The sequence below is a fragment of the Salvelinus sp. IW2-2015 genome, linkage group LG25 (genome assembly GCF_002910315.2).
Source record: "Salvelinus sp. IW2-2015 linkage group LG25, ASM291031v2, whole genome shotgun sequence".
NCBI lineage: Eukaryota > Metazoa > Chordata > Actinopteri > Salmoniformes > Salmonidae > Salvelinus > Salvelinus sp. IW2-2015.
Window position 1 is genome coordinate 6126865 of NC_036865.1, and position 19212 is coordinate 6146076.

Below are 19212 nucleotides of genomic sequence, written 5' to 3' on the forward strand. Positions count from 1 at the left end.
CCTCTACTAGTACAGTAGTTGATGAGAGAATTTTTATTCTGTGGGCTTTTCGTTGAGGGTATTATGTTCTTTGTAGGGAAATAAGTCTCTTAACTCTCATTTCAAGAACATCTAGTGTAAATAAAGCTGTCATTTCCATCCTTTGAGCTTTTCAGACAGTTGGAGCCGTTGCATTTCATTGCCAGTAGCCTAAGTGTAAGACTCCGTCCTCGAGCCTGGAGGTGTTTTTGTCAGCAGGGTTAACACTTCCACACCTCCCCGTTGACTTGCCATTCCTCCGCATAACTGCTGCTTGGGCTTTTTCCAAAGGCAGTGGTTGAGGAGCTTTAATACATTATTTCATGTGGAGCAGGGGGTAAAAAAAACGTGGCTACGGCAGAGTCGGGGAGAACTGCAGGTGTAAGGCAGTCGCTGATGAGCTCCGCATGGAATCTAGAGGAAGGTTAACCCTTTAAGATCGTAATATGCCGTACAACCCTTCTCTAAATGCAGCCGCACGAAAACCAGTCAATTTAGGCTAAACCAAACAACCCTAGCCTTTCTTTAAAAAAAATAATGTTTTTTTAAATTAAGGGTTAGTCTTAATATAGAAAATGTGAAAATGTGTTATAATTTCACGCCGTCAAAATTAGGAGAAAAAACTGCCTTTTTGGAATTTCCGATTCTCCCTGATGGTCTAGCTTTAATTTCGGTGATTATTAATGAGCTGGACACAGTCAAGAAACTGAATGACTATAGGGCCTTTATCATTTCTCTCTCTTTTTTTATATATAGTTGTGTGTGTAATCTCCATAGACAAACATTGGCAGTAGAATGACCTTACTGAAGAGCTCAGTGACTTTCAACGTGGCATCGTCATAGGATGCCACCTTTCCAACAAGTCAGTTTATCAAATTTCTGCCCTGCTGGAGCTTCCCCGGTCAACTGTAAGTGATGTTATTGTGAAGTGGAAACTTCTAGGAGCAACAAAGGCTCAGCCATCAAGTGGTAGGCCACACAAGCTCACAGAACGGGACCGGTGACAGTTGAAGCGCCCATTGCGAAAAACTTATCTGTCCTAGGTTGCAACGCTCACTACCAAGTTCCTAACTGCCTCTGGAAGCAACGTCAGCACAAGAACTGTTCGTCGGGAGCTTCATGACATGGATTTCCATGGCCGAGCAGCCGCACACAAGCCTAAGATCACCATGCGCAATTCCAAGTGTCGGCTGGAGTGGTGTAAAGCTTGCCGCCATTGGACTCGCATTCTCTGGAGTGATGAATCGCGATTCACCATCTGGCAGTCCGTCGGACGAATCTGGGATTGGCGGATTGCCAGGAGTACGCTATCTGCCCCAATGCATAGTGCCAACTGTACATTTTGGTGTAGGAGGAATAATAGTCTGGGGCTGTTTTTTTATGGTTCAGGCCCCTTCGTTCCAGTGAAGGGAAATCTTAACGCTACAGCATACAATTACATTCTAGATGATTCTGTGATTCCAACTTTGTGGCAACAGTTTGGGGGAGGCCCTTTTCTGTTTCAGCATGACAATTCCCCCGTGCACAAAGTGAGGTCCATACAGAAATGGTTTGTTGAGATTGTTGTGGAATAACTTGACTGGCCTGCACAGAGTCCTGACCTCAACGCCATCCAACATCTTCGGGATGAATTGAAACGCCGAATGCAAACGAGGCCTAACTGCCCAACGTCAGTGCCCGACCTCACAAATGCTCTTGTGGCTGAATGGAAGCAAGTCCCTGCAGCATTCTTCCAGCATCTAGTGGAAAGCCTTCCCAGAAGAGTGGGGGCTGTTATTGCAGCAAAAGGGGGAGCAACTCCATTTTAATGCCCATGATTTTGGATTCAGAAGTTTGACGAGCAGGTGTCCACATACTTTTGGTCATGGTATTTTTATATATATATTTTAACTTTTTTTGGTTACTGCATGATTCCATGTGTGTTATTTCGTAGTTTTCATGTAGAAAATAGTAAACAATTTAATAATATATACACTACCGTTTAAAAAGTTTGGGGTCACTTAGAAATGTCCTTGTTTTTGAAAGAAAAGCAATTTTTTTTGTACATTAAAATAACATCAAATTGATAATTTTTTTGTAAATGATTATTGTAGCTGGAAATGGCAGATTTTTTTCAATATTAATATAATATATATATGAATATCTTCATAGGCGTACTGAGGCCCATTATCAGCAACCATCACTCCTGTGTTCCAATGGCACGTTGTGTTAGCTAATCCAAGTTTATAATTTTAAAATGCTAATTGATCATTAGAAAACCCTTTTGCAATTGTTAGCACAGCTGAAAACGGTTGTCCTGATTTAAAGAAGCAAGAAAACTGGCCTTCTTTAGACTAGTTGAGTATCTGGAGCATCAGCGTTTGTGGGTTCGATTACAGACTCAAAATGGCCAGAAACAAAGCACTTTCTTAAGAAACTCGTCAGTCTATTCTTGTTCTGAGTACATTAGTGTGTCTAGTTTGAGAAACAGACGCCTCACAAGTCCTCAACTAGCAGCTTCATTAAGTAGTACCTGCATACACCAGTCTCAACGTCAACAGTGAAGAGGCAACTCCGGGATGCTGGCCTTCTAGGCAGAGTTGCAAAGAAAAAGCCACATCTCAGACTGGCCAAAAAAAAAGAAGATTAAGATGGGCAAAAGAACACAGACACTGGACAGTGGAGCTCTGCCTAGAGACTGGTGTTTTAACTCTGGGTCTTCCCTTCCTGTGGCGGCCCTCATGAGAGCCAGTTTCATCATAGCGCTTGATGGATTTTGAGACTTTTGAAGAAACTTTCAAATGTCTTAAAGTAATGATAGACTGTTGTTTCTCTTTGCTTATTTGAGCTGTTCTTACCATAATATGGACTTGGTCTTTTACCAAATAGGGTTATCTTCTGTATACCCCCCCTACTTTGTCACAACACAACTGATTGGCTCAAACTCATTAAGAAGGAAAGAAATTCCACAAATTAACTTAACAAGGCACACCTGTTAATTGAAATGCATTCCAGGTGACTACCACATGAAGCTGGTTGAGAGAATGCCAAGAGTGTGCAAAGCTGTCAAGGCAAAGGGTGGCTATTTGAAGAATCTCAAATATGAACTATATTTTGATTTGTTTAACACTTTTTTTTTGTTGTTTACTACATGATTCCATATGTGTTATTTCATAGTCTTGATGTCTTCACTATTATTCTACAATGTAGAAAAGAGTACAAATAAACAAAAACCCTTGAATGAGTAGGTGTTCTAAAACTTTTGACCGGTACTGTATATTTAACAAATAGCGCCCGAGGAGGTGTGGTATATGGTCAATATACCACGACTAAGGGCTGTTCTTATGTGTGACGCAACGTGGAGTGCTTGTATACAGCCCTTAGCCGTGGTATATTGGTCATATACAACAAACCCTCGAGGTGCCTTATTGCTATTTTAAACTGGTTACCATTTTTGTCATACCAGTGGTATATGGTCTGATATACCATGGCTGTCAGCCAATCAGCATGCAGGGCTCAAACCACCGGATCCGTATGTTTGACACCCCTGCTCTAACCAGTATTTCCCACCTCATCCCTATGTTTTGTAATTGCAACAGTCTGCACTTCACCAGAAGTCTGGGGACGAGGGACTTACTGACTTTGTTCTGAAGGAGGCGGATGACATGCATTTCTAGAAATCCCACTGACTCATCACACACACAGTCTGAGAATAGCCCCAGGCCTCGCCCTGAGGTCATGCCACTGAATAGGGGACGCAGATGGCTCAGGGCTATTTTAGGGTTTTACAGGAGCAACTGTCCACTCTGTCGCCACTAGAATGCCTGGGTCTTAGTTATTAGGCAGGAAATGGAAGAAAACGGACTGCAACAGGGAGGGGACTACCTATACGTTTCCAATAAGAAGCCGTCGTTTTAATGTTCTGTTGCACAACGCTTTACTACGTAGTGCCCTAAAGAATACGACCCTGGTTTAGGTACCATGGACCAAGGCTATTTAATAGGCTAAATGGAGGCTTTCCTCCCATTGCAGCTAGAGCTAGAGGGCTGGATATATTTAGTGTTGGCTGTGTGACTTAACACTCGAGTAATGCTGTCAACATTGAGTGTGGCTCATGTCTATGTCTCGCCACAATTAAAATACAATATTTTTTTTTTTAAAGAGTGAGTTATGGATGTTATCTTCCATATCTTTTGACAGTTTACAGTTTCTGAGAAAGAATGGGGCTATTTCCTCTGGCGGCCGACTATCTATAGAATATCCTTTTGAAATCCTTTTAGAAAAATGACACAACATGCTCACTCGGGCATGTCACAATACAGTGAAGCTGGCACACACAGTGCGATTTCTACACTCAAGATGGCCACACTGTACTCTCATTCAGTCGGAATTGGCAGTAGGAGAGAGCGAGGGTGACAATCAACTGTGTGTGAGATTTGGAAGCCATTTTTTGGGGGGGAGTGTTTTTAATCATGTCAATCAAACAAGACATAGCAGTCACATGATTTGCACAGCAACAAAACAAAAGCAAGAAGGGGGGATAGATACGTGTCCATGCAATATTGCCATATAAGCCCCTCTGTTCTCGTGCTGGATTATGAATCATTGAGAACCTTGAGGAGATCCGCATCTGCTCTCATCTGTTGGATGCGGTAGCTGACTGGCTTCTATCCCCCTCTCTCGTTTTCACCCAAACTTCACTACTAGTTCCACTGATGTTTCCAGCTTAGGAGGGGGACTGGGTCGTATTCATTCAGCACCAAATGGAAGAACACGAACTGAAACCGAAAGGGACTATACTTGAAGTTGTCCAATAAGAAACATTTTTGTCATTTACCAGAAGCTCTTATCCTGAGCAACTTACAGGAGCAATTAGGGTTAAGAGCCTTAGATTTTTCACTGAGTCGGCTTGGGGATTCGAACCAGCAACCCTTTGGTTACTGACCCAACGCTCTTAAACGCTAGGCTACCTGCCGCCCTTAGCTTCATTCTGCGTTAATGAATTTGACCCTGGTCTAAACTGTTGAAATGCTTTTATCTGTGCTGCGGCTTAGTTTTGAAACTGTTTTTACACCTCGTCTTGTTTGGGCCATTCCAGCTTACACCACAGCCGCTCCGTCTCTCACAGGTTTCTCTCTCTCTCTATATATATATATATATATATATATATATGTGTGTGTGTGTGTGTGTGTGTGTGTGTGTGTGTGTGTGTGTGTGTGTGTGTGTGTGTAAAACAGATGTCTGCCCCTGCCATTCACCCTTGCTGTGTTAACATACTGGAGAGGCTAAGTGCAGATTTTGAGCACTGTGATGAAACTTGTTGCCCTGTTGGAGCCAACTAGTTAGTTGCACATTTTCTGTTGAGTAATTGATGTAGAAATATCTGCCATTTTAAAGGCAAGGATGACTTGCTCGACCATCTTTTCATTACGCGACCTCTTGAACCCTGTTTGTCCATGGTAGCATTTTGCTGCCCATATGTTTGCAAACCAGCCAGTAGTTTAGTGTTGTAGAAAGGAAGGATTGGAGAATTGAAAGTCTGTCACTGTGTGGTTGTTAATCATACACCTGGTTAGCAGATGTTAATGCGAGTGTAGCAAAATTCTTGTTCTTCTAATTCCGACCATGCAGTAATATCTAACAAGTAATCTATCAATTTCACAACTACCTTTTACACACAAGTGTAAAGGAATGACTAAGAATATGTACATATAAATATATGGATGAGCGATGGCCGAAAAGCATAGGCAAGATGCAGTAGCTGGTATAGAGTACAGTATATACATATGAGATGAGTAATGTAGGGTATGTTAACATATAAAGTGGCATTGTTTAAAGTGACTAGTGATACATTTATTACATCACATTTTGTATTATTAAAGTGGCTAGAGATTTGAGTCAGTATGTTGGCAGCAGCCACTCAATGTTAGTGATGGCTGTTTAACAGTCTGATGGCCTTGAAGCTGTTTTTCAGTCTCTCGGTCCCTGCTTTGATGCACCTGTACTAACCTCGCCTTCTGGATGATAGTGGGGTGAACAGGCAGTGGCTCGGGTTGTTGTTGTCCTTGATGATCTTTTTGGCCTTCCTGTGACATCGGGTGGTGTAGGTGTACTGGAGGGTAGGTAGTTTGCCCCCGGGTATGCGTTGTGCAGACCTCAATACCCTCTGGAGAGCCTTACGGTTGTGGGCGGAGCAGTTGCCGTACCAGGTGGTCATGCAGCCCAACAGGATGCTCTCGTTTGTGCATCTGTAAAAGTTTGTGTTTTTGGTGACAAGCCAAATTTCTTCAGCCTTCTGAGGTTGAAGAGGCGCTGCTGCGCCTTCTTCACAACGCTGTCTGTGTGGGTGGACCAATTCAGTTTGTCTGTGATGTGTACACCGAGGAACTTAAAACTTACTACCCTCTCCACTACTGTCCCGTCGATGTGGATAGGGGGGTGCTCCCTCTGCTGTTTCCTGAAGTCCACGATCAATTGTTTTGTTGACGCTGAGTGTGAGGTTATTTTCCTGACAGCACACTCCGAGGGGCCTCACCTCCCTGTAGGCCGTCTCGTCGTTGTTGGTAATCAAGCCTACCACTGTAGTGTCGTCTGCATACTTGATGATTGAGTTGGAGGCGTGCATGGCCACGTAGTCATGGGTGAACAAGGGAGTACAGGAGAGGGCTGAGAACGCACCCTCGTGGGTCCCCAGTGTTGAGGATCAGCGGGGTGGAGATGTTGTTTCCTACCCTCACCACCTGGGGGTGTCCTGTCAGAAAGCTCAGGACCCAGTTGCACAGGGCGGGGTCGAGACTTAGGGTCTCGAGCTTAATGACGAGTTTGAAGGGTACTATGGTGTTAAATACTGAGCTGTAGTCGATGTACAGCATTCTGACATAGGTATTACTCTTGTCCAGATGGGTTAGGGCAGTGTGATTGCGTCGTCTGTGGACCTATTGGGGCGGTAAGCAAATTGAAGTGGGTCTAGGGTGTCAGGTAGGGTGGAGGTGATATGATCCTTGACTAATCTCTCAAAGTACTTCATGATGACGGAAGTGAGTGCTACGGGGCGACAGTCGTTTTAGCTCAGTTACCTTAGCTTTCTTGCGAACAGGAACAATGGTGGCCCTCTTGAAGCATATGGGCACAGCAGACTGGGATAGGGATTGATTGAATATGTCTGTAAACACACCGGCCAGCTGGTCTGCGCATGCTCTGAGGATGCGGCTAGGGATGCCATCTGGGCCGGCAGCCTTGCGAGGGTTAACACATTTAACTGTTTTACTCACGTTGGCTGCGGTGAAGGAGTGCCTGCAGGTTTTGGTAGCGGGCCGTGTCGGTGGCACTGTATTGTCCTCAAAGCGAGCAAAGAAGTTGTTTAGTTTGTCTGGGAGCAAGACATCGGGCCCGCGACGAGGCTGGTATTATTTTTGTACTCCGTGAATGACTGTAGACCCTGCCACATACCTCTCGTGTCTGAGCCGTTAAATTGCGACTCTACTTTGTCTCTATACTGACGCTTAGCTTGTTTGATTGCCTTGCGGAGGGAATAGCTACACTGTTTGTATTCGCTCATGTTTCCGGTCGCCTTGCCCTGATTTAAAAACAGTGGTTCGCGCATTCAGTTTTGTGCGAATGCTGCCATCAATCCACGGTTTCTGGTTGGGGATTGATGCACTTGCTAATAAACTCGCTCATGATGCAGACAATTACATTGGAAGCAACATTATTTCCGCAATATTAAGCTGATCCACCCCTAGAAAGAAAAAAATAAAAAATAAAAAAATAAACTCGCTCACCGAATCAGCGGACACATCAATGTTGTTGTTCGACGCTATCCGGAACATATTCCAGTCCACATGATCAGAGCAATCTTGAAGCGTGGAATCAGATTGGTCGGACCAGCGTTGAACAGGCCTGAGCACGGACGTTTCCTGTTTTTAGTTTCTGTCTATAGGCTGGGAGCAACAAAATGGAGTCAACGATAGATGCTCATTTGTCTTTGGATACAGTGAGTCATAACTCAACTATTAACTATGAAACAGAGTGCTGGAGTGATTCCTCACGAAACTAGGACAACAAAATACCATAATTTTGAGGATATTCACAATATTCTATCAATAGAATGGTCTTTTGAAGGAAGGATTGGTGACATATTTGACATTTTGTATCTAAAAGCATAATTGAGAAATAATTAAAGTTGGATTATTTATGACATTTGGACCTGACCCAGGCCTCAAAGACTCTAATAAAGGTTCAGTAAGAAACTGCAGTATGAAAGAGATCGAGCCAGAAGGAGAGAGGGGTACTTTTGACAGTACTACGGTCTGTACCAGGAAGTCCTTTCACTGGTTGAGGTGGAGGATGCCTGGGCATGTCCACAACACACGGACAGCCAGGCCTTGTGACGCTTTCCCATTGTCGCTAAAGCATAATGCATGCTCTGTCAAATTCTTTGCATTGGAGTGTCCATTGTTTGTTTGTGTGTGTGAGAGCTGTGACGCATGAGAGAGAGAGAGAGAATTGAATGACTGTTTTCCATAGCCTAGCCTACATCTTTTTGTTGTTCATCACACACGTTTGCCCTGGTTTGGTTTCTCAGTGATACTAGTTTATTTTCTGTGGGTGTCTTTTACCAGGTTATGTCCACAGTATAACGTACGTAAAATATAACGTGTCGTATGCAACATCTTGTCCCCTCAGAACATTTGCATAAAAAATTCTGTTTCATGTTAGCATTTCTATGTTTTGTGTTGTTGGTTTGGAGCGTGATGAGTGTTTGTGTTTTAGACAGTTATGTAGGCCTACATGCAGGTTATAACCTGTCATCTCTTGTTTTTCTACAGGACGCATGGGTCTGAACTTTCACCACCCCGGAGCAGAGCACATTATGCCATTAAACAGTGAGTAGCATTTCAGAACATACAATAGGCTACGTTTCCCTTTGTAAATCCCTCTGTATGTTATTATGGATGTGCGTATTTGTGCTTTAACTGTGGCGTTCGGTTTGACAGGCAAAGTGTTGCTTCTCTGTTGTATGGAAACTGGCAAATAGAAACCTATTCAGAACTAGTGTCATCATGACACAGCTATGCAGGATGTCTCAGGATATGCCATAGGGTTGAGTCAGGGATCGCCACAGGGCCCAAGCCCATACACAGCAGGGCACAGATGCCCACCCTTGCTAATCCCACCTCGCACGCCAAGTGTTAAACCCAGCATGGAGCTACCTCTCAGCGCGGAGCTGGGGGGAACCACAGCGACGACCCCTGAATACCGGTTCTAAAAATATCCGACCTGTAACACTAGATTACCCCCCCCCTTTTCGGTCTCTGAGATACATTTTTTTCAGAATTCGTAAGTGTCACTTTGTATCCCTTCGTGCAGTTTTTTTTCTCTTTTCCCTCCGAGTTAGACAGTGAGTTGGCAAAAGGCTCTTCCTTTCAGCGTTGTCAAAACTTCAGTGAGAGGAGAGCGGATTGGGGTGTCCGTGGTGACTGGTGGAGCTCGGCTCAAGACATCTGGGAGTGTTAGTCGAGCCTTGGGTCATGATCATTAGGCACCTAAAGAGAGAGCTGTCTAAAACAGGGAGGGCTACATGGACTTGTCCAATGAGAAATGCTCATTTTTGTTTAACATTGCAAAAGGTTTTTAAACGTTTTCGGTTGCGTGGCCTTAGGAACACGACTGCGGTTTCTCCTCACTCGCCTGGTTGGGGATGCCAGCAGGGGAAGCAGTGAGGAAAGAGAGGAAATGATGATGAATGGAAAAGGAGAAGATATCCAACAAGGCTTATAGTAACTTGTTTTACAGCTTGACAACACTGTGCTGCATGTTTTCTCTTCAACTTATTTTCATCATCAGTCCTTTGGGAAACCCATTTCAAATAGATGTTAAACTGCTGTTCTGGAGGGTTTAACTTAAGCACAGATCTCAGATCTGCACGGAGCTCTGGCAACTGTCAAAATTGACCCTCGCAGCTGTAGTCTCCAATGTCAACACCGCTTTAGATGTGAGGAAAGCTGGTTAACGTTAGTCTACTCTTCGTCTCTCCATTGTCCCCTGCTGTAAGAAGCTTTGTAGCCAAGAATCTGTCTGACACATTCTCTCATTTGAGTCTTTCCTCTTGATTTTTGTGGCTGAGATGGAGGATGAACCGTAAGGCCTACAACGTGGATTTATGGTTGCAGATGAACTGATAGCTTTAGTAGAAGTGTAAGGGCCGAGCAGATCATTTTTCAGAACTGCTCGTCTCCGTACAACAGTGCTTTGAAGCCGTGCAGACATAACAAACATAACGCTCCTCAGGCCAGAAGATCTTCCAGTCATCCCTTCAAAAATCTCCTCTGACACTCGCGTGTTAGTATGTGCTTATTTCTGTTCCTCCCTCACTCTCATCCTCCTCGTCTTATTCTCCCACACCACAGTGACTGACAGTTTCCCAACAGCACTTTCTAGTCTACACTAGATCAGTGGGTTCCACCCTTCTACCATTGTCCCCCTTGTTGCTAGGTGCCTTTGTCTCTCCTAAGGCCCTGACGGTGGGAGAATAAAACGGAGAACGTTGGTCTTGAACAACTGTGCTCTGGTGAGACGAGCCAGAGTTTTAATGAAACCCAGTAAGAGAAAAGGCCATGGGTACAATGTCTCTGTCAAAGCTGGGGGGGGGGCAAAAGGGCACCAGCACAATGGATGTCCCCATATTGGTTTTTAGGAGAAGACTGTGTTCTCTGACACTTGACTGTAAAAAGGTCTGTTTAGGGATGTATTACCAGAAGCCCCTCCGCACTGTCTACTGGCATTAACGTTATAGACTCGAATATTTGCCTCTTGTAGGCCTTTTTCTCAGCCACAGCAAGGCTCCTATTCAGGCATGTTGGGTGCATTCAAGGAAGGTTTTTTAGACATTTAACGTGTGAAAACGCACCCACACCAAACAACACGCTTGTTGCGGGCGTTCACGTAAGTCCTTTGCTACTGTGTTTCCCGGACTCTAGATAACACGTCAAAGGTTTGTTCTGAAAGCCCACGAACACCGTAACTAATGAAATGGATAGAAAGGGCACACAGGCTTATCTCTGTCTGCCGTACCTTTTTATGGCATGTTCACTAAATTGAAATCTGCCAGCCAACCCTATCACATGGTAGGGCAGTCATCATCTAACAGTTTTTCTGTCTGGACCCTGAGACTCAGGCTGGCACTTCCATGGCTCTATCCACAGGGCAGCTAGGAGTGGAAATGTCCCACTGCATAGACTCTGTTTCACTGGTTCATGATAATGACATCTGTCTATGCATGTCGCTTTATCAACCATGTTCATACATGTTGACGCTGGGCAGAAATGAAAGTAAATGTGAGCTAGGAAGTAGTCCGTGTTTATTGCATAATATGATTCAGTCATTGCTCTGTTATTGCAGGTGAATATTTCTCTGTAGTAAGGCGTGTATTATAACATCGCTCATCCTACTCTAGTCTAGCCCAGGAGTAGCAGGTTTCCTGTGGGCTACTGCCAGCTAACCCATAATGAAGCCTTGTTTCCCTCCATCGCTGATGATTAGGTGTGGCCGTCTGTGGTTTCACTGTTGCCTTGGTGATGTTCTGCCTGGTTGTCTTCCCACAAAACCCATGTCTCTGTCCCTCTCCTTTCCATACCCCTCTGTCTCGCTCTCCCTCTATCTCTCCCTCCCTCTCCCACTGTTCACAAGCAGCCAGGAGCTATGGCCGCAGAAGAGGTAACTTGGAATTTTACTGTGTTTCTGCTTGCCAAAATGAATGGGATGCACGAGCACAATTGCTTGTCTGTCTGTACGGACGTGTCTCTTTCCAGGGCTGAGAGTTCTAGTGTGAAGTCACATGATCTGCCTTCGTCTGTGCCGTGATTGGATGAAATCATATTAATTTGCACACTTGTTTTGTTTTGACGTCATTGCATTTAATGAAGTTGGGGAGAGGTGGATTATCACATTACAGCACATCACTTATTGTTACGTTATAGCCTTATTATAAAATGGATTAAGAAAAATATACACACAGTACCCCATAATGACAAAGCATAAACAGGTTTTTATAAATTTTAGCATATGTATAAAAAAAAGTTTTTATCCCATTTACATAAGTATTCAGACCCTTTACTCAGTACTTTGTTGAAGCACCTTCGTCAGCGATTACATCCTCACTGTTAGGTTGGATGGCGAGCGTCGCTGCACAGATATTTTCAGGTCTCCAGAGATGTTCGATTGGGTTCAAGTCCGGGCTCTGGCTGGGCCGCTCAAGGACATTCAGAGACTTGTCCCAATGCCACTCCTGCATTGGCTGTGTGATTAGGGTCGTTGTCCTGTTGGAAGGTGAACCGTCGCCCCAGTCCTGAGCGCTCTGGAGCAGGTTTTCATCAAGAATCTCTCTGTACTTTGCTCCGTTCATCTTTCCCTCGTTCCTGACTGGTCTCCCAGTCCCTGCCACTGAAAAACATCCCCACAGCATGATTTTGCCACCACCATGCTTCACCGTAGGGATGGTGCCAGGTTTCCTCCAGACCTGATGAGAATCCTTCAGAGAATCTTGTTTCTCATGGTCTGAGAGTCTTTAGGTGCCTTTTGCAAACTCCAAGTGAGCTGTCATGTGCCTTTTACTGAGTGGCTTCCATCTGGCCACTCTACCATAAAGGCCTGATTGGTGGAGTGCTGCAGAGATGGTTGTCTTTCTGTAACTATCTCCACAGTGGAACTCTGGAGCTCTGTCAGTGACCTCCCTGACCAAGGCCCTTCTCCCCCGATTGCTCCGTGGTCCTAAGCTTCTTCCATTTAAGAATGAGGGAGACCACTGTGTTCTTGCGGAATTTCAATGCTGCAGACATTTTTTTGTACCCTTCCCCAGATCTGTGTTTCGACACAATCCTGTCTCGGAGCTCTACGGACAGTTCCTTCAACCTCATGACTTGGTTTTTGCTCTTACATGCACTGTCAACTGTGGGACTTTATATAGGCAGGTGTGTGCCTTTCCAAATCATGTCCACTCAATTGAATTTACCACAGGTGGACTCCATTCAAGTTGTAGAAACGTCTCAAGGATGATCAATGGAAACAGGATGCACCTGAGCTTAATTTTGAGTCCCATAGCAAAGTGTCTGAATACTTATGTAAATAAGGTATTTATAATTTTTTTATACATTTGCCAGAAATTGTCATTATGGGGTATTGTGTGTGTTTTTTTTTGTTGCCTAATGCAGCTTTGTTTTCTCTCTAGTATTCTGAGTCATTGTGCTAAGCCTGATTTGTATATGGTATAGGCATCTGTATTGGCTACTGCTTCTGTATTATTAATGAATTCACATTTGTAGAACCAAGTTCATTTGGAGCTGTTTAAAAATACATGTTTTTTTACAAGGTATCCTAAAAACATTGAAGTACACTGACCCAGAAACTAATTATGTCCTGAATAGAAGGAATGGGTGCTGCGGACATGCTCTTCTCTGATTTGGAGTGTTCGACTAATTCCTGTTTTCTCACTGAGGAAAACCCTGGTAACATTTGAAACTTTGTTGTTTCAATGCTTGCATTTGTTGTATCTAAGAATTATAGGACTTTTAAGTCTGGCTGTTGGCAGTTCATTAGTCCACTTGAAGATGGAGCGTATGACTCAGCGATCAAATTGGACGGTTACTATCTTTGTCAGCCCTCCTGTATTTGTCTATACCTGTGTGCCTGTTAGCATGGGAAGTAAAACTATATGTACAGTATTCTACGCCTAACAGAGGCCTCTAACATTGTCTACCTCCAGATCTTAGATACATGCAGCTCCATTCAGTCAGTACACAGTCCTCTTTGCTCTCACCTGTAAGAGGTAATCTACTGCTGTGGCAAATGGTCTGCCGTCTTGTCGTCATCCCTCCTGCACTCTCCACCCCTTGTTCCATTTGCCCGCAGGAACAAGGGTCTATCTGGTGTAAGAAGGCTTTGAAGGACTCAGGGTTTTTTTCTGGGTCAACGTGGGACTTAAATGGTGGGTGTGGGTGGCAGAGGTGCCGGATTGGCCGCATTGACAAAATTTTGCTGTTTGTTAAAACTAATTTCCTGCAATTCTACAAATGTTGCTATGGCTTATGTTATCTGAGTGACTCAAACATAACAACATTGGTGAGAGCCCCATGGCCATGCCAAAAATATTCCTCAATGCATCATTATTGGAATTTTAGTGTCACTCTGACTCTACTTTGGTGATTGTTAGTTCTCAGCAGATCTTATTTAAAGATATATAGGTCAATTATATTTTCTACACACTCTACCTGGTTTAGTTGTTTAAGATTACACAGCAAAAAATGGTTTTGATCCCGAAGATTTATTTTCAAAAACATAAATAACATTATTATTTATTGTTTACTTTTTGGACATATAGGTGACCTGGAAAAAAAAATATGAAAAAAAAAAGGTGTCTCGCCCGAGGACGGCAGGCAGGCCCACAATGTTTGAAGAATGCAGCAGCATGATGGTGATTTGACCTTCCTCTGTAAGGAGACTTCTATTGTTACCAGTTATAATAACACCATCTCTCTCTCTCTCTCTCTCTCTTTCATATCCTTCCTGTCTTCTCTTCTGTTCTGTGCCCTTCTCTTCTCCCTGTTATCCTTGCTTGTTCTCTCTCTTTCCCTCTCWATBCCCKCCCCCCCCCCCCCRCGCRCCCCACTCTCTCTTTCCAGGTCGTTCTTCACTCTTTCCCTTTGAGGACGGTTTCCTGGACGACGGGCACGGTGACCCCTCTCTGACCCCGGGGTTGGACTCGCCCACGCGCTGTCAGAACGAAGAGCGGATGGAGCGCTACTCCAGGAAGGTGTTTGTTGGAGGCCTGCCCCCTGACATAGATGAAGGTACAGACAGATGGCAGTGGTACTAGCCTGTGTCCCAAATCTGTTTGTGTTGTCTTGCCATCTCCTATGGTCATTGTCAGTGTTCGCCGTGGCAACGACCATAGAAGTTGACAAGACAGCACAAACAGGTCTTGGACCAGGCTAGCACCTTACTGTACATTCACTATACTATAGTTTTGTGCAGGCTAGGATAGTAAGGAGGGAGGAGGGATTTACAAGCTAGATGAGGGTCTACAGTAGAGGTCGACCGATTAATCGGAATGGCCGAATAATTAGGGCCGATTTCAAGTTTTCATAACAATCGGTAATCGGTATTTTTGGACACCGATTTGCAATTTTTTGTATTTTTTTAAATTTTATATATTTTTTAAATATATTTTTAAAAAGTATTTTATTTTTTTACACCTTTATTTAACTAGGCAAGTCAGTTAAGAACAAATTCTTATTTTCAATGACGCCTAGGAACAGTGGGTTAAACTGCCTTGTTCAGTGGCAGAACTACAGATTTTTACCTTGTCAGCTCGGGGATTCGTTTATGCAACCTTCCGGTTACTAGTCCAATGCTCTAACCATTGCACTCCAAAAGGAGCCTGTGTGGCAGGCTGACTACCTGTTACGAGGGCAGCAAGAAGCCAAGGTAAGTTGCTAGCTAGCATTAAACTTATCTTATAAATAACAATCAATCTTAACATAATCACTAGGTAACTACACATGGTTGATGATATTACTAGTTTATCTAGCGTGTCCTGCGTTACATATAGGAACAGTGGGTTAAACTGCCACATTGAAGTATGCGTATCGGTATCGGCGTTGAAAAATCATAATCGGTCGACCTCTAGTCTGCAGATGTATTTTGGTGGTCTGCTGGTTCAGTGGGCTAAATGGGTGGCAGGTAGCCTAGCGGTTAAGAGCATTGGACCAGTAATCGAAACGACACTGGTTCGAATCCCCGAACCGGCAAGGTGGACAAATCTGCCATTCTGCCCCTTGAGCAAGGCAGTTTTTTTATTTATTTATTTATTTATTTAACCTTTATTTAACCAGGTAGGCAAATTGAGAACACGTTCTCATTTACAATTGCGACCTGGCCAAGATAAAGCAAAGCAGTTCGACACATACAACAACACATAGTTACACATGGAGTAAAACAAACATATAGTCAATAATACAGTGAAAAAAAAAATAAGTCTATATACAATGTGAGCAAGTGAGGTGAGATAAGGGAGGTGAAGGCAAACAAATATATGTATAAATAAATAAAATATATAAAAGGCCATGGAGGTGAAGTGATACAACACAGCAAGTAAAATAAAACTAAAAAACCCTGGAATGGTTGGTTTGCAGCGGAAGAAAGTGCAAGTAGAGACAGAAAATAATGGGGTGCAAAGGAGCAAAATAATTAATAAAAAAATACAGTAGGTAAAGAGGAGTTGTTTGGGCTAAATTGTAGATGGGTTATGTACAGGTGCAGTAATCTATGAGCTGCTCTGACAGCTGGTGCTTAAGCTAGTGAGGGAGATAGGTGTTTCCAATTTCAGAGATTTTTGTAGTTCGTTCCAGTCATTGGCAGCAGAGAACTGGAAGGAGAGGCGTCCAAAGGAAGAATTGGTTTTGGGGGTGACTAGGAGATATACCTGCTGGAGCGCGTGCTACAGATAGGTGCTGCTATGGTGACCAGCGAGCAGAGATAAGGGGGGACTTTACCTAGCAGGGTCTTGTAGATGACTGGAACCAGTGGGTTTGGCGACGAGTATGAAGCGAGGGCCAGCCAACGAGAGTGTACAGGTCGCAGTGTGGGTAGTATATGGGGCTTTGGTGACAAAACGGATGGCACTGTGATAGACTGCATCCAATTTATTGAGTAGGGTTTTGGAGGCTATTTTGTAAATGACATCACCGAAGTCGAGGATTGGTAGGATGGTCAGTTTTACAAGGGTATGTTTGGCAGCATGAGTAAAGGATGCTTTGTTGCGGAATAGGAAGCCAATTCTAGATTTGACTTTGGATTGGAGATGTTTGATGTGAGTCTGGAAGGAGAGTTTACAGTCTAACCAGACACCTAGGTATTTGTAGTTGTCCACATATTCTAAGTCAGAACCGTCCAAAGTAGTGATGTTGGACAGGCGGGCAGGGGCAGGCAGGATCGGTTGAAGAGCATGCATTTGGTTTTACTTGTATTTAAGAGCATGGAGGCCACGGAAGGAGAGTTGTATGGCATTGAAGCTCGCCTGGAGAGTTGTTAACACAGTGTCAAAAGAAGGGCCAGAAGTATACCAGAATAGTGTCGTCTGCGTAGAGGTGGATCAGAGAATCACCAGCAGCAAGAGCGACATCATTGATGTATACAGAGAAGAGAGTCGGTCCAAGAATTGAACCTGTGGCACCCCATAGAGACTGCCAGAGGCCCGGACAACAGACCCTCCGATTTGACACACTGAACTCGATCAGAGAAGTAGTTGGTGAACCAGGCGAGGCAATCATTAAGAGAAACCAAGGCTGTCGAGTCTGCCAATGAGGATGTGGTGATTGACAGAGTCAAAAGCCTTGGCCAGGTCATGAATACGGCTGCACAGTATTGTTTCCTATCGATGGCGGTTACGATGTCGTTTATGACCTTGAGCGTGGCTGAGGTGCACCCATGACCAGCTCTGAAACCAGATGCATAGCGGAGAAGGTGTGGTGGGATTCGAAATGGTCGGTAATCTGTTTGTTGACTTGGCTTTCGAAGACCTTAGAAAGGCAGGGTAGGATAGATATAGGTCTGTAGCAGTTAGGGTCAAGGGTGTCCCCCCTTTGAAGAGGGGGATAACCGCAGCTGCTTTCCAATCTTGGGGATCTCGGACGACACGAAAGAGAGGTTGAAGAGGCTAGTAATAGGGGTGGCAAACAATTTCAGCAGATAGTTTTAGAAAGAAAGGGTCCAGATTATCTAGCCCGGCTGATTTGAGGGTCCAGATTTTGCAGCTCATTTAGGACATCAGCTGACTGTATTTGAGAAAGAGAAATGGGGGAAGCTTGGGCGAGTAGCAGAGGGAGGGCAGTGCTGTTGTCCGGGGTAGGGGCAGCCAGATGGAAAGCATGGCCAGCCGTGGAAAAATGCTTATTGAAATTCTCAATTATAGTGGATTTGTCGGTGGTGACAGTGTTCCTATCTTCAGAGCGGTTGAAAGCTGGGAGGAGGTGTTCTATCTCTCATGGACTTTACGGTGTCCCAGAACTTTTTTGAATTTGTGTTGCAGGAAGCAAATTTCTGCTTGAAAAAGCTAGCCTTGGCTGTCTAACTGCCTGTGTATATTGGTTTCTGGCTTCCCTGAAAAGTTGCATATCACGGGGGCTGTTCGATGCTAATGCAGAACCGCCATAGGATGTTTTTCTGTTGGTTAAGGGCAGTCAGGTCAGGAGAGAACCAAGGGCTATATCTGTTCCTGGTTCTAAATTTCTTGAATGGGCATGCTATTCAAGATGGTGAGGAAGGCATTTTTAAAAAATGACCAGGCATCCTCTACTGACGGGATGAGATCGATATCCTTCCAGGATACCCCGGCCAGGTCGATTAGAAAGGCCTGCTCGCTGAGTGTTTCAGGGAGCGTTTGACAGTGATGAGTGAGGTCGTTTGACCGCTGACCCATTACGGATACAGGCAATGAGGCAGTGATCGCTGAGATCTTTGGTTGAAAACAGCAGAGGTGTATTTGGAGGGCAAGTTTGTTAGGATGATATCTATGAGGTACCCGAGTTTACGGAATTGGGGTGGTACCTGGTAGGTTCATTGATAATTTGTGTGAGATTGAGGGCATCAAGCTAGATTGTAGGTGGCTGGGGTTTTGAGCATGTTCAAATTTAGGTCGCCTGCAGCACGAACTCTGAAGATAGATGGGGGCAATCAGTTCACATATAGTGTCCAAGCACAGCTGGGGGCAGAGGGTGGTCTATAGCAGGCGGCAACGGTGAGAAGACTTGTTTTTAAGAGGTGGATTTTTAAAAAGTAGAAGTTCAAATTGTTTGGGAACAGACCTGGATAGTAAGACAGAACTCTGCAGGCAGTCTTTGCAGTAGATTGCAACACCGCCCCTTTGGCCGTTCTATCTTGTCTGAAAATCTTGTAATTGGGGATGAAAATATCTGAGTTTTTGGGGTCTTTCTAAGCCAGGATTCAGACACGGCTAAAACATCCGGGTTGGCAGAGTGTGCTAAAGCAGTGAACAAAACAAACTTAGGGAGGAGGCTTCTAATGTTAACATGCATGAAGCCAAGGCTATTACGGTTACAGAAGTCCATCAAAAGAGAGCGCCTGGGAATAGGAGTGGAGCCAGGTACTATGCAGCCTGGATTCACCTCTACATCACCAGAGGAACAGAGGAGGAAGTAGAAT

The 19212-nt window shown here is 44.3% G+C and overlaps 1 protein-coding gene across 5 annotated transcripts in view; it reads left to right on the forward strand.

Annotated features, from left to right (window-relative positions):
- Positions 1-19212, forward strand: part of LOC111951796 (cytoplasmic polyadenylation element-binding protein 3-like) — a 71536-nt gene that overhangs the window by 28320 nt on the left and 24004 nt on the right. For 3 of the 5 annotated variants that reach the window (XM_023970010.3, XM_023970013.3, XM_023970012.3), the window contains exons 4-6: positions 8826-8882; positions 11689-11712; positions 14673-14840. In XM_023970010.3, coding sequence (XP_023825778.1) covers positions 8826-8882; positions 11689-11712; positions 14673-14840 — 249 coding nt within the window. The remainder of the gene's footprint in view (positions 1-8825; positions 8883-11688; positions 11713-14672; positions 14841-19212) is intronic. The other 2 variants (XM_023970011.3, XM_023970014.3) reach the window with 1 other exon arrangement.